General features: G+C 49.8%; 1 protein-coding gene across 1 annotated transcript in view; it reads right to left on the minus strand.

The window, feature by feature from the left end:
* shtn3 (shootin 3) overlaps positions 1–15,402 on the minus strand; it is a 28,210-nt gene that overhangs the window by 9,044 nt on the left and 3,764 nt on the right. The window contains exons 2-8 of the mRNA XM_072717636.1: positions 15,223–15,283; positions 6,754–6,848; positions 5,757–5,919; positions 5,108–5,205; positions 3,782–3,863; positions 1,192–1,286; positions 523–669 (exon numbers count right to left, since the gene is read on the minus strand). Coding sequence (XP_072573737.1) covers positions 523–669; positions 1,192–1,286; positions 3,782–3,863; positions 5,108–5,205; positions 5,757–5,919; positions 6,754–6,848; positions 15,223–15,283 — 741 coding nt within the window. The remainder of the gene's footprint in view (positions 1–522; positions 670–1,191; positions 1,287–3,781; positions 3,864–5,107; positions 5,206–5,756; positions 5,920–6,753; positions 6,849–15,222; positions 15,284–15,402) is intronic.

Here is a 15,402-nt window from a genome sequence, read left to right on the forward strand (position 1 = left end):
TGTGCAATATCAATAAGGTTAAATCTTAATCTTAATCTTTTGGGGAAATTGCAGCTGTGCCAGCTGGTGTTCTATGTTAGTGAACTTTGGGAACAACTTGTATGTGGTGGTTGCTGGAAGCAACCAATGTTCTGGGACCTCCTTGAAGAGCTTGGATCCTGGGGAAGCACTGCAGGTCGAGGTGCACGAGAGACAGTAGAAAGTGAACGGGCTTTCTATCGTCTCCATGCCTTCTCCTGGGTGATCTGACCAATCCCATTCCGCTCAGACAGAGCCCATGTCTGATTGGATGATTCTTATGGCTGCCATCATTTCCAAATTAACAGTTGGTTTTGATATTTCAAGCCCTAAAATAAGAGTTTTTTTTAGCCACCAACCATGTTGTGATGAACAGAAGTCGACCCACCAACTTTCAAAAAACAGTGGTCTGGGTTCCTGTAATACTACCCCAGGTAGACCACCAGTCCTTCAGGGATGTGAATACCCAGGCGGTGTGGGCTGGATGCCAATCTGATGGCCTACCTTCTGCTGGTGCTGCAGGCGTTCTTGCTCCAGCGTCTTGGTGAGGTGGGCCAGGTCCTCCAGGGCCTTCAGCAGCTGGAGGCTGGGCTCAGACTGCTGCAGCAGCACCATACTCTGCCGGTTGGCCTCCTTCTGTTTCACCAGCATCTGCACAATGGGGGGGGGGGGGGGTCGATCACTTCAGCCTATCGACCCAGAGCTGTGCGTCTCCCCAAGCCGGCGGCACCAGTGAGGCACCACTTTAGGCAGACCTTGGCTTGTACACACACACTTAAAAAAAACAAGACCCTGAGCACCTCCTACAGGTTAGGAAGGGTACCACAGTCTGTAAACAAAAAATCAATATCCAAACACACCTGTCGCGAAAGCCGACCGTTTGATTATTAAAGATACCAGCAGCTTTTCAGATCATATTTTAATTTTAGACAGATATAAGTACAGCATTACATACTGTGTGAATCATTTCCCATCACATGTAATCCCTGTTTTAATTTGATAATTATAATTTGGTCTTGTTTGGCGGCTGGGTTGCCAGGTGCTACTGCCTCATATGAAGTCCAGGGCTTCGTCGATGAAGCCGAAGATGATGATGAGCAGGACCGTGAGCAGCAGGGCCAGCAGCAGTGCAGTGGGCCCACGGCCCCCGCAGCGCGACCTCTGACCCCGTACCTCGTGCGCATAGCTCTCCGCCTTCTGCCTCAGGCTCTGCTCCAGGTCCAGCTGTTCCCGCAAGCCCTCGTATTCCTGTGCAGCCATCATCGACACTGTTTATTTGTGCAGGGGGGAGGGGTGGGGAGAGAGGGCAGGGCAAAAGTCAGATAAGACTGTGCAAGCACATTAACACAGTATATAACCCTGTGCGGTCACAGAAAGCCAATATCAGTCCCTGTGCAGACACAGCAAGTCAGTGTAAGGCTTTGCGCAGACACATTAACACAGTGTGCAACCCTGTGGAGACAAAGAAAGACTGTTTCAGTCTCTATGCAGACACAGAGGGTCAGTATAAGGCCTTGTGTAGGCACATTAAAACAGTGTACAACCCTGTGCAGACACAGAGAGTTGGTGTAAGGCCCTGTGCAGACACAATAACACAGGGTACAACCCTGTGCAGACACATGAACACAATGTACAACCCAGTGCTGACACAGAGTTAGTGTAAGCCCCTGTGTAGACAGACACATTAACACAGTGTACAACCCTGTGCAGACACAGAGAGTTAGTGTAAGCCCCTGTGTGGACACATTACCACAGTGTATAACACTGTGCAGTGACTCTGTATTCTGTATTCTGAGTACATCTTGGTCGAGAAACACAGTATGTAAATATTTGAATCTGACCAATCAGCCTGCAGAATACCCCCTAACCCCCAGCGCTGTGCTGGAAATGCAGACTTATCTCTGGGGACCTGGGACTCTGTGCTGATGCTCCTTTATCTAGGTCACGGGAAGCACTGTGTTTTTAACACCGGGGGATTTCATGCTCAGTCTGCTGCACCAACAGAACAGACTGAGGTTCAGGAATAACAGTGTCACAGGTAGTTCCATTTAATGCTCCAGTGAATTATTTTACAGACATCCCATCCAGGGTGCACCCCTGCCTTGTGCCCTGCGCCGCCTGTCATAGGCTCCAAGCCCCACCCACATGACCCAAAGCAGGACAGGCGGTCGAAAGAAGGATCAGTAAATGGATGATGTATTTTAGTGATGCTGTGTGTTTGCCCAGAGACGTGTGTATGTGTGAGTGAGTCAGTGCAAACCAGATGCACAGAGACCCTCTGGGAATGACATCATCATCTGGCTGAGCTCCGACATTGTTCCTGGGTCAAATTAATGGCTGTATGAACATGGACCGGATGCCCTTGGTGACATACTAGTATACATTTCATTCCCATCACCGCAGGATCTGCTGTGGCCCTGTCACACATTTATGTACAGTGTCTGCCCCACCATTTACCAAAGCATGGCCAAGCGTGACCTTTGACCTCGGGGGGGGGGGGGGGGGCGACAATGGCTGTCATTCACAGTTAGTGTTAGCATCAATTTCCTTCAGATACTATTCAGCCAATACTGACGCATGAGAGTGATTGTGGAAATGGTCTACATTTAGGGGAAGGCGGGGATCCCGATACTGTCATCCAATGAGATTTAGTGACACGTACTCTTAGCGGCGACCTGGTGAGATTGATGGCGACATAAGCAAATGGCAGTCCCTTACTCATTCTTCATGCCGTGGCTTTGCTTTTATGTCAAGACATTTCGATTACAAGAATAGACTAATCCCCCCCAGAGAAAGTGCATGTTTCTGGTCAGAATTGCATCGATCCACACGGTCTCCGCTTCAGCTCGCTTGCTGGCGGGTTCTGTCTAAGTTCAGCAGATCTGTTTCACTGCCCCTGACCCTCTGAGGCATCACGTTGCCCTTGAAGATGCTACAGGTCACCCCCACTGCCAGGATCCACAGGTTCACCTAAGCGTGCTAAAACAGGAGGTTTGTTTTTAAATGCTGCACACCGTAAACACCTCGGAGATGATGAATGTGACTTCAGGCAGGTGAACGCCTGTGTATGTTTAGGAGTTTGCAGGGTAGGCTACACCTCAGCCGTCGTCCCGGTAACAGAAGAACGGTGCAAAGACAGTCCCGCTCCAGCTGGGATTGGGTGGGGGGATCCCTGTCACCATGGATCTCCCCAGACACTGTCAGGACACCCCATATATCATAATCTTACTGCTACCATGACACACTGCTCTACCAATGGCTCAGGTCCAGCTTTAAGATATGGGGGAGGGGGGCAGAGATGGTGTTTGGCTGTGAGAGTTAGCTTGTCTACCTTTCTTCCTATTTACAATAATATATAAAATTTGTGACTGGCTGGTATTTGCCTGGTTCTGAGGTCTGCCCCCCATCGCCCCCCCCCCTCCACGGAGTCAGCCTATCCTCTACCTCACCCCCCATTTCAGTGAGTTCAAGCCACAGGCCCACTGTCCCGTTGGTGTGGGGTGTGCTGGTTGTGTGGGGGGTCGTTTGTGATGCAACACACCTGAGCTTGTCTCAATCCATGGCTTTTAACCTCACTGTAAAGGAGAAGGATCCGCCTGGTCCATTGACTGTACTACAGCTCCCTCCTAAATCCTAAACAGATTATCGCTAAGGCTCTTCTGTTTCGTTTATCTTACTTTCTCTTTCAGCTGGTGTCCTTAAGTTGGTCTTTAGCATGTTTTTGGACACAAGTCTGGTCCCCATCTCAGTGTGCCTCGCTTACCTCGGTTAAATTTCTTGATAGTCCTGTTCTGCTGCTCCATGGTCTTCTGGAGCTCCTTTATCTCCAGCTGGTCCTTCTCCCTCTGGAGAAAGGAATGGGACAGTCAGAATATCAATGCCTCAGAAGTAAGGGCTGGGAACCTGGGAAATTGCACTTAAAACATTTGTAAATGATGTTGTTTGTAGTATATATTCTTGTTTGTTTTCCAATGTGTTCTGTAGTGTAGGAAAACAAACAATACTCATATGAAAAGTGTTTAATTGTTCTTTTTTGTTCTGACTGAACATCTGTGTATCCAGACAATTTCTTGCTGAGCTGCTTCACACAAACACAAACACACACACACACACACACACACAGAGGTTTATCTTTGTGGGGACTCTCTATTCATTTCTATGGGGAAAACTCTAATCACAACATGACAACCTTAACCCCTACCCAGCCCTAACCTTAACCGAAAGTAACCAAACAAAATACAAGAGTTTTGGCATTTTTACTTTTCCAAAACACAGATTTGTATAAAATTGAGGTTATCCAAATGGCGACCTGAAAAAATGTCCCCAAAAGTAAGGAAGTTTCGGGGTTTACCACACTTTGGGGACATTTTGGTCCCCAAATGTGATCTATGTAAACCCCCTCCCCCCTACTCACACACTTTGTCTCAAACAAACACACCCTACCTCAAACAGACACACCCTACCTTACATACACTGCCTCACTCACACACTACCTCATATACTCACATTGCCTCACACACCCTGCTTCACCAATACAGCCCAGCCACACACACACACCCGCCTCACTTGTACAGCCCTGTCTTACACACACCCTGCCTCATCCGTACAACCCTGCCTCACTCGCACACCCTGCCTCACCCATACAACCCTGCCTCACTCGCACACCCTGCCTCACCCATACAACCCTGCCTCACTCACATACCCTGCCTCACCTGTAGAGCCCTGCCTCACTCACACACCCTGCCTCACTCGCACACCCTGCCTCACCCATACAACCCTGCCTCTCACATACCCTGCCTCACCCATACAGCCCCACCTCACTCACACACCCTGCCTCACCTGTAGAGCCCTGCCTCACTCACATACCCTGCCTCACCCATACAGCCCTGCCTCACTCACATACCCTGCCTCACCCATACAGCCCCACCTCACTCACACACCTGCCTCACCTGTAGAGCCCTTTCACACACACACACCCTGCCTCACCTGTAGAGCCCTGTCACACACACACACCCTGCCTCACCTGTAGAGCCCTGTCACACACACACACACACACCCTGCCTCACCCGCAGCGCCCTGCCTCACTCACACGTGACGTCAGCTCCTCGATCTCCCTCTGCTGCTCCTTCAGCTGACAGCCCAGTTGCTTCTTCTCCTCCAGCAGGGCATTCACCATCTCCTGGAGGTCTGCAGAGGCACCGTCAGCCAATTAACACACACGCGTTCCTTCAGCCGATTAACACACACGCGTTCACCTGAAGCACAAATCAGTTCGGAGTACAGCTTCACTGCCCGTGATACATCACACACACTCTAAGTAACACATAGTCTGAACCGACACGCTGAGCCCTGAATGGAAACCCGACGTCCTCACGATCTCAAAAACATACCAAAGCTGGAGCCAACATACTGACACACCTGACATACCGTCACGATGAGCGACGCCACCGCTAACCGCTAACCGCTAACGGGCACAGTAAACAGAGCTGTCTGCTGAAACCGAGTCTTTGCTATTGGCCACTGTAGCTCCGATGGACCAGCTTGAGTCTATTACGTGGATTAAGTTACTTTCTGGCCGCCGATCCTCTGTACATGCCTGCATTCCCAGTGCATTGTGGGAAAAGCCACTAAACAGCTGTATGAAATCGTTTTACAGCTTTAAAAATCTATCGAAATTGGATAACGCGTCTAGGCAGTGCTCCGTTCCACTAGCCAGTGGCTTCCGGGCGCTCTCTGACCTTTGACCTGCTGCTGGTACTGTGCGTAAGGGTCGGGACTGGTTTCCTGTGGCTCAGACTCCTCGTCCAGGGCTATGCAGTCGGAGATGCTGGGCAGCAGCTCGTCCAGGCAGGGTCGCGAAGACAGGCTCAGGTACTTCAGCTTCTTGTTCTCGCAGTTGAGCTGCAGGCACACGGGCATCTGTTAGCGCGAAAGGCCGTGGACCACGCAAACGCGCGCCCGCCGGGCGTTTATCAGGATCCTGCAGCAAACACGATCGTCCGTCACTCTGCCAGACAACGTGTCCAGATGGAGATCCAGGGTAAATACATCCATCCGTCTTATCCAGAACAGGGTGACCGTGAGCCTGGAACTTATCCCAGGAAGCACAGGGGTGTGAGAAAATGGGATGCCGGTACATCACAGGGCACACACACAACCTCACAGAACCGCATGTCTGTAGACAGTCAGAGGAAACTGGGTCACCCTAAGGATCCGTGCAACACATGAGGGATTCAAACCTATGATCCTACTGGTATATATCGAGCGGCTCTGTCACCCAAATCCACCGTATATGATTTTGATGCTTTTTAAAGCACGTTTCACCGAAGAAACTTTCGTTTCACGTTTACCTGCTACTGTCATCTATACCAGGGATCCCAGCCCTTTGACGGCCACGGACTAGCATATGTTGTGCAAAAGTTTCACAAACCAGTAAAACTTGTCAACCAGGGAGGGGAGGGAGGAGGTTGGCTCCGAAAATGTTACTATATCCATTGTTCAGATGCAGGCAGCACACACAACCATCACAGGTGGTAAAACAAAGGTGTGGCTTAGATTATTCTTAGAAACCAACCAAACCCCCATTATCGTGCAGCCCGGTGGACTAGTGCTGGTCCGTGGACGGAGGGCTGGGAAGCCCTGTTTGGGTAAAACATGGACCAGCATGAACATCGATAAGCGGACCGGCGGAATGGGAAAGGAGTGCACGGGCCCCCCCCCTCACACGGTGCCCACCTTGGTGGCCAGTGCCTCGGCGTTCTCTCTGCAGGACTTCTCGATCTCCAGCTGGGTCTGCAGGACACTCACCTCCTCGATCACCATCTGGGACACTAGGCGGGAAAACAGAGCGGTCAATAAACCCGCCCCTCTGAGGACCAGCTCACGCTGGGTCGTTTAGGCGGTTCCCACGAGTCACGACGGGACGGCGGTCAGGTCCGCGGGTCGGGAGTCTGGGAGGCAGCCAATGGCTAATCGGGTAGGAGGCGCCATGGCGATGACCTTTCCAGTGTGGGGCCCTGCCAAAGTCACCCCACCAATCAGAAGGGCTAGGCTCCCCCCCGCCCACCCCACCAGCTCAGGTTTGGGAATTAGCATGAACTGACAGGCAAAAAAAACCCCACTGCAATTTAAAAATCGTTCACATTGGGTTTAGCAGACACTTTTATCCTAAGCAACATCATTTTTTTTAACAAAGTGAGGTCCGACAGTCTCCAGATCAATTTGGGGGGTGCTTAAGGGCCCAATGGTAAAAACCACTCTGCCCACCTTGGGATTTGAACCAACAACCATCTCCACAACAGACCAACATTCCAACCCACTGATCCACACACACCACCTGCACTGCTCTGATATCTATGTGATATGAGCCAGAGCCAGAACAAAACAACAGTAGCCTGTCAGTCTGTCCATTACCTCTCCCCACTCACAAAGGGAGCCTTCTCACAAAGAGATACAGGCAAGGATTCTATTTGTCACCGTAGTAAGACTTTTTATAAAACTCTTTATTATGCTAATTTATAGTGCTGCCTGTCCTAGTGTTTGAATTTTGTATTAATGCATTTTTAATAGAATTTTTTGGTGTATGTGTTTGCCTGATTTAAACTCATTTTACCACCGTGGAAACTGGAGACCTTTGTGTGAGTGTGAGACAGACAGACAGACAGACAGACAGACAGACAGAGAGACAGACAGACAGAGAGACAGACAGAGAGAGTCAGTCTGCAGTATCTAACAGCTCTAACAGTTTGCAGCTTCCAGGACCTGTCATATTACCATGTTTAAATATACACATGAAACAGCATACATAATTACATAACGGCGCCTTGTGGAAAGGGCATTATTATAGAGTTTAATCAAGGGACAGCATTTCCTTACAGAAAGCCAAACACAGACCCAATTAAGCCCCAATAAAATATGGATTTTCTTTTCAGGTAATAATTGCTGTTTATGACAAAAGGATGTTTTTTTCTGACAAATTGACATTTGACATTGACATTTGAAATTGACATTTGTCAGAAACAAGGGATCAGGCGCCTGGCTGAAAGAGCAGCTTGTAATTGTGACGACCTGGAGTGCTTTCTGTCCAATCTGACGGAACTTAACCTTTGACCTCTCGCTTGTAACACACCCTCAAACGGCAGGGTGACAGGGTGATGGAGGACATTTCAGATTAAGACGAAGATGGATTTATTGATCCTAGTGGGAAAATCTGGGAATGTGTAAACCTTGTTACACATCAGTGTGTTTTTGGACATGAGAACAGTGCAAGATGCCCTCACTCGTATTTCACTGTTAAAGCCCCAGTGTCCTGTTGTGCTTCTCTATGAAATCAACCCACTAGCACAGTACAAGTCTAACCCACCGTCATCCACAGAGGTGCGCTGTTTCCACGCCATCCTGTCACTCATAGGACCGTCGGATCCATTCCCTGCCACTGACAGATCGTCTCCAGAGTCCTGCCATTCAACCCATTTGTTTTTTTTACAGCTTCCAAAAGCAATAATATTGATTACAGTTTAGGAACCGGAACGGGGATGGGTTCCACTGTCTTAAGTGAACGAGCAATAATGAGAGTCACAAACATGAGGGTAGTGTGTGGTTCAGCAAGTTAGTGATGCGATTGGAAGGTCGCCATTTCAAATCCTGTGGTCAGCACAATGATGTCATCGTCATATCCTTGAGCAAGGTCCTTCAACCCAAACATACAGGTGAGAGCAAATTTTGGGATCAGACCACAAGATCGCACAGCATGCTACACCCCCAGATGAGTTGAGGTTAAGGGTCTGCACAAGGGCCCAACAGGGGTATGGTTATACTGCCGGCCACGAAATTCACACCCATAACTTGCAAGATATGGGGTCAGATCCCAGAGCCTTGAGGAAACTTCCCAAAACAACACAGGCCTACTCCTTCCCAGGAACCACCAACTTAACTTTAACCCTACAACCCACATGGTGTCAGACAAGGGCGTCGGAGAGAATTTGATATTGGGGCGGGGGGGGAGGACACACAACTTAATAATTTAAACACAAAGGTCTATTTATTAAGGGGGGCGGCAAATAAAGCCAAATTACATATTGTGTGGCACACATCCCCCCCATCTCTCCCCCCGGTTGGTACGCCCCTGGTGTCAGATTCTGTTTCATAGGATGAGCAGAGCTGCTGGATCTCCAGCCAGTGGGGGTGGGAGGTAAACTCATGCCTGGTCCCATTTTTTATATTTTTTTTTTGTCTGTTAGCACGCATGCCCGGGGCAACCTGAAATGGAGGACAGCCTTCAAATGGAGTCCGCAGCCGTGTTCTGCGGCTGGCTACACGCTCCATAAACCTCGGACGGCTAAAATCACCCTCCATTAGGGGCGTCCCGCGTTAAAACACGCACCCTACAGGCTCTGCGTGTCCCTCTCGCAGACCGACTGCCTCGCGGGGACCGCATGGTCGACACACTCTAATGGAACCATCATCCATCATTTCAAACAGAGGCCGATTCCACCTTGAAAGTTCTGCTAAAAGGTATTGAAGTAAATGGTGCTCTGGTACAGGTCAGTCATTGTACACAAGGGGGAACTTCACTCCTCTAGGGTTGTGGGTTCAAATCCCATCCCTGCTTGTGTGTGTGTTTGTATGATCTCCTGGTCTCCTGCAGTCCTAAGGCATGTGGTTATGTCACCTGTTACCCCCCCGATCCATGGTGACCCCAGGTATAGGGTCCAGCTACCACCCCAACCCTGAACTTGATAAGAGACAATGGAACATGGATGGATGTGTGTTTGTTTGTATACTTATTCCAATCAGAGTGAATTTTTCATTGATTTTCATTTAAAGGAGTTTCCACTTACTAATAATTGGTTTATCCTTCTGTCCATCATCAGTGCTGGTTTGTCTATAACACAGGAAGGGGCGGGGGCTACACTGTGAGCTTCCTGCTGTTTTTCAGGTTAGACCTGGTATTAAGCTGGCCGTGGTTGTGGAGTCCCACCCGGTCTGCAGCGTATCCTGCTTCCTCCCTCAGCCTCAGGTCCTGATTGTTTAACTGACGCTATTCTTAGCTGTTCACCTGGTTCTCCTGGTGTAAATCAGTCACTAGCAGTAAGGTAACCCAGAGACCCACAGTCAGTGCCCCCCCCCCCCCCCCCCCTACGCCGTAGGAGATACTGAAATGGACCATCTACTGGAGGACAGAGAAGATCAGGCCACACACACTTCCTGAATGTGGGGGCAGTGTGTCGCTTGGTGGGTTAGGACACTGTGACCGGGACCGGAAGGTCCCCAGTTCAAATCCCAGGGTCAGCAGAGTGATTTCACCTCTGGGTCCTTGAGCAAGGGCCTTAAACCCAAATGCTCCAGGGACTGTATGACCCTGTATGATACTTTTGACAAAAGCACCTGGCAAATAAATGAAAATGCAAATGAAGGTGCCAGCAGAATGAGGTTACCCTCATCGGGGCACTTCTGAGGAAGCCTGCATGGGTCGAGGGGAAACTTCAGCATCTCACGGCCAGCATGGTTGCTCCCAATGTGACATCAAACAGGGTCTCCTGATTTACCCCCCAGGCAGGGATGGATCTCCAGACCCTGGGGTTCTGTTTGCGTGATCCCACACTGGACCAGACACTCCAGGTAGACCCAGAAGCTGTAGTCACCTGTTACGGCAGGTGTAACGGCCAGGCCTGTGAGGGTTTGGGGAATAGCCTCCTCAACCCCCTCCCCCCCCAATTATTGCATGGCCACGAGTGACCCTCTGCCCATCACGCTGCCTGGACAGCGACATGGCTGGCTCAGAGCAACCCCTGCAGCACGGACACTCAGCCACACCAGAAAGATGTCAGAGCATATAAAAAAAGACACTCTCAGGAAATTGATTTAGGAATGTTCCGGAGCATCGCAGATGCTGTCCATTCAGCCCTTTAGTGCGATTAAGGGAGGGTGGGGCCTGCCCCTCTTCCAGGAACAATCCACTCCCCCAGCGTCATCTCCACACCCACCCACTCCCCCCAACCCCCCAGCTCATTTTAGTACGCGACTGACAGAGAAATCAAGGGCATAACTTTGGATTGAACATTGTGGAGATTGAGGTCCCTGATTCATCATGACAATATGATTTTTTTTTTTTGGGGGGTGGGGGGGGGGGGGGGGTTGTATTGGCCAGTTCTGATTATTTGAGGGGTTACAACCCCCCCCAGAATCACCCCAGAGAGACTGAGCACAGCAGGAGTGGGAGCTATCCTCAGCCCTTAAATCCAAGTATCTCCGTGAGTGACTGGCCACCCACAGGCGTGGTGAGATGCCAAGGGGAGCAAGGTGATGGTCCAGAGGAGGAGATGAGCTCTGGGGATGGGCCTGTGTGCCCCCGCCGGCTCGGCTCTCGGACCCCCCGCCCGGGGTTACGGAGCAGCATCCAGGCAGGATTCTAGGTCACTGATTACTTACTGCTTTAACTCGGCTGAATTGAATTTTCAGAAAAAAAGAAGAACATAAAAAAACAAAGCCTCTGAAACTGGAGAGACCACATCCTCATCAGACGAAAATAATTTCCTCTCCCGGGAACAGAGAGAAGCCCTTTGTGTGAGTGTGTATCTCTGGGGGCAGGAGTCATGTAAGGAAAGGACCGTGGCTCTGTGCGTGTTCAGTGCGTGCTCAGTGCGTGCTCAGTGCGTGTTCAGTGCGTGCTCAGTGCGTGGAGAAGCTGTTCATACCTAGTGAAGCACCACTTCAAATAAGCTTGCTCCCCTTAGTCATACGCTTTTCCCTGAACACAACCTTGCGAGATTAAAATCAGACTCAAAGTTATCTGTCATGCAGAGCTAATTTAGAATGTAAAAAGGAGGCATTCAGCTGCTGCTTAATTCAAACAATAGCAAATGAAAGCATCCAGTCAGTACCTGCACTGGACCAAAAAACATATCAGATCAAAGAATCCAACTGGGAGTAAGAGGCTAAAATGGCAAGTGACAGGAAAAGCTTCAGCGTGATGTTTTGCAGCATGCATGCGCACCTAGTGCTGCTTTACCCAGCATGCTTTGGGGCTGGAGACGACGGGCAAGCCAGCCGCAGAGCCGGCACATCGCAGGTAGTCTGCAGCACGCGCAGAATCCTGCACTCTCTCAGCCAATCAAGGACGAGCACAGTGGCCGGCCGCTTGTCGACCGGAACGGGGGGGGGGGGGGGGCAAGCAGGGCAGCAAAGCATTTCCTGCGCGCGCTGAGCACCACGTCGAGCTGAGGAAGACGCGGGCCGCTGAACAGGAAGCAGGAAGACTCTGCATGCACTGGAAACCTGGATCTTAATCCTTTCTTATCAAGGTCACGGGATGCGAAATGCTTCAGGATAACTGCTGCAGGTCGGATGCAGCGATGCGTCGCTGATGCTCTCACTACACCAAGAAGAGACATGAGGTGAAGTGCTTAACGCACCTTTAACGCACCTTTAACGCACCTTTCCCTTTTTCGGCTTAAATCCACCTTAAGTGACATAGGAGGGGGGGGGCACCATCCAATAAAAGAGCAGCCGAAGGCAGCTTTGTGTCATACCGTATGGATGGATGGACGAACGGACGGATGGATGGATGGATGGATGGACGGACGGATGGATGGATGGACGGACGGACAGATGGATGGACGGACGGACGGATGGACGGACGGACGGACGGATGGATGGACAGATGGATGGACGGATGGATGGATGATGGATGGATGGATGGATGGATGGATGGAAGACACAATCACACTACGTTCATCTAAGACTGCTGAGATCTTCAGAGCTGGATGTTATCATTTCAGTGCAGTAGAAAATACACAATAAGCCCAGCAGGCTTTGTGTGAAAGTGAACGGGATGCAGATATTTAGTCAAAGAGAAAAGATACACAGGAGATGCACTGTATGCCCCAGTACCTTCCCAAAGTAACTCTGCATAGGGAGGCCTAGTAGGTGCAAAGCTTTCATCTGTTTACACGAAAGCAGCCCGGAACAAACCCATGCGCTGTCTGCTACGCATGGCGGGCAGCCAGCCTATTGCATTCCACCGAATCGCGCTCTGCACTTTCATCGCCTTTTCATTCCACAGAGCGCCGTGGCTTTATGGAGCTCAGCAGCCTCTCCTCTCCTCTCCCTCGCTTTGTTCTCGCAGCACCACGGCTCTGAAAGAGGCTCGTCATTAAACGGAGCTCTTTCTGCAGAGTAACCAGACTGCAACCCGGTAAGCAGGTAAGCAGCACCGCGTCTGGCCCACAACAAAGGGCCGTAAACCTGCTCTGGACCTTCATTTTCTAGCCATGCATAATTTATAATTGGAGATTTTAATAATTCAATGAAATAACATCACGGGGGAAGAGTACAGGGATCACTGCTGTCTACACTCATTCCTTGGGGGCTACGGGACAATTCCTGTTGAAAGGATGCCGCCTCACCCCTCGATCGCTGCCAAATTGCGTGACTAATCTCTCGCTTTCTTTGTTCATCCCCATCTTGGGCAGTGTTCAGTCCTGCGTCATCAGGAACCTTCACAGGTGCGGGAAGGAAACCTGATGGATCTCTGGTCCCTAACAGATTCATACTTAATCCACAGCTGATGCGGGAGGAACTTACTGTCAATAACTGAAACTCACTTCATCCCAAGAGATAAAACCACTAAAATCATCCAAATTAAATTTGATTTAATTTTAAAAAGTAATTTGTGATACTTATGAAAGTGTGTATAAAGCATTTATTTCACTGCTTTGGGTAAATACCTTCATAATGCATTATTATGTTCAGTATAAGCATTAAGGATGCTTTGAACTGCATTATGAAGGTATTTATAGTACATTGTAGATGACAGCTTCATAAGGCAGTCATAATGCATAATAAAAACATCTATAATGCTTCATGCCTTTTTATAAATAGTTATAGCTGTGTTTATAATACTTTAAGAATGCATTATGAAGGTATCTATCACATACAGTACATACTGTTTAGAAGTGCTTTTATGTTATACACACAATCTCTCTGCACTGCATAATCATCAAAAGGTTCACGGAATTGTTTTGAACTCTTCTTTCCTTCTGTAATTACAATAATCAGTAAAAGTGCATTTTAAGCACCAGGGTTTTGTTTTCTGTAACTCATCCCTGCCCCAGACCTCAGTAATGAAATACATCCTGCAGCATTACACACACAAAAAGCGAAGGCCTGTTCTGCAGGAACAAAAACAAAGGCTGGTATAAATAAAGTTTATAAATAAACACTGATACGGCATCGGATATTGAGGAATATTCTGTATCTAAACCCCCACATGAACAGTCAAACAGGCTAATTACCTGCAGCAGGTTAATGAAGGAGCAAAGTGGTATAGGTGAGAGGAGAGATAGAGTGACGGTCTTCCTTTACCTCACAGTATTGTCTTTGCACCTCAGGGACACCTCCAAGCCGTCTCCAGCAACCCTAGGGGCCCGTCCACCAAAGCTAACGATGATTCTCGATCTTTAGGTGTCACTGGTCGGGGACCAGGCAAGGCCGGACATACACTAATTCTTCGCTACGGTTGGCCGGGAGTCGGCATGGAAACTGGGAACCCCCTCCCCTTTTCTTCGATGCTGGGATAATAGCGTGGGGGGGGGGGTAGGCTCGGGTGTGGGCATGACAGCAGAGAAGGGCAGGGTTGCAGGGGGTGCGTGCGAATGTTTTTAATAAGGGGGCTATTTGACAGTGCCATGAGTGTTCCGGCTCTTTCCACTGGTCTCCGAAAAGACGACGAGAGTTGCCACACACAACCACTCACGGGTGCTTTAGCGCATGATGTGGGCGGAGCCCAGGTCACCTGAAGTCACCCTTAGCGACAGATGCGGGGCCTTTCAAAATCCTACTCTGGCATGGGACACATGTCACCCATCACGGGTGTTTTCCAGTGTCTCATGACTTAGAATCCTTTGCACTGGACCCCCTTTCCCAGGAATGGCAGTAGAGGAACGATGCGGCTCAAGTCTGGTACGGGGAGGGAGGTGTTACAGCATGCGCATCGGAGCTTTCCTGCAATGCAGCAGGGGTCCGGTTTGAGTCAGAGTGGTTGCAGGTAAGTGCAGCACACAACAGGGCCGAGTTTCAGCTGACCTGCCCGTGTCACTGTCACTGGGACCAATCAGGGACGTTTGCGGGCGTGCAGACTCTAGCATGCGGGAGATTTTTTAATCACCGTTCGTCATCTCGACTCCAGAGACGGCAGATACTCACCGCGCTTGATGTGCTTCAGCTGCCTCTCTGCTTCATCCCTCTCCTCGGTCAGCCTAATGCACTGAGTGACAGGAGGAGGCAGTTAGATTCACTGCAAAGGCAGGTCAGGCAGGGTCACCCATGTGCACAGATATTCATCAAGGCTCCTATTTAGCAGTCATCCGCATTAAAGCTCTCTTC

This window comes from Paramormyrops kingsleyae, chromosome 10 (genome assembly GCF_048594095.1).
Source record: "Paramormyrops kingsleyae isolate MSU_618 chromosome 10, PKINGS_0.4, whole genome shotgun sequence".
Taxonomy (NCBI): Eukaryota; Metazoa; Chordata; class Actinopteri; order Osteoglossiformes; family Mormyridae; genus Paramormyrops; species Paramormyrops kingsleyae.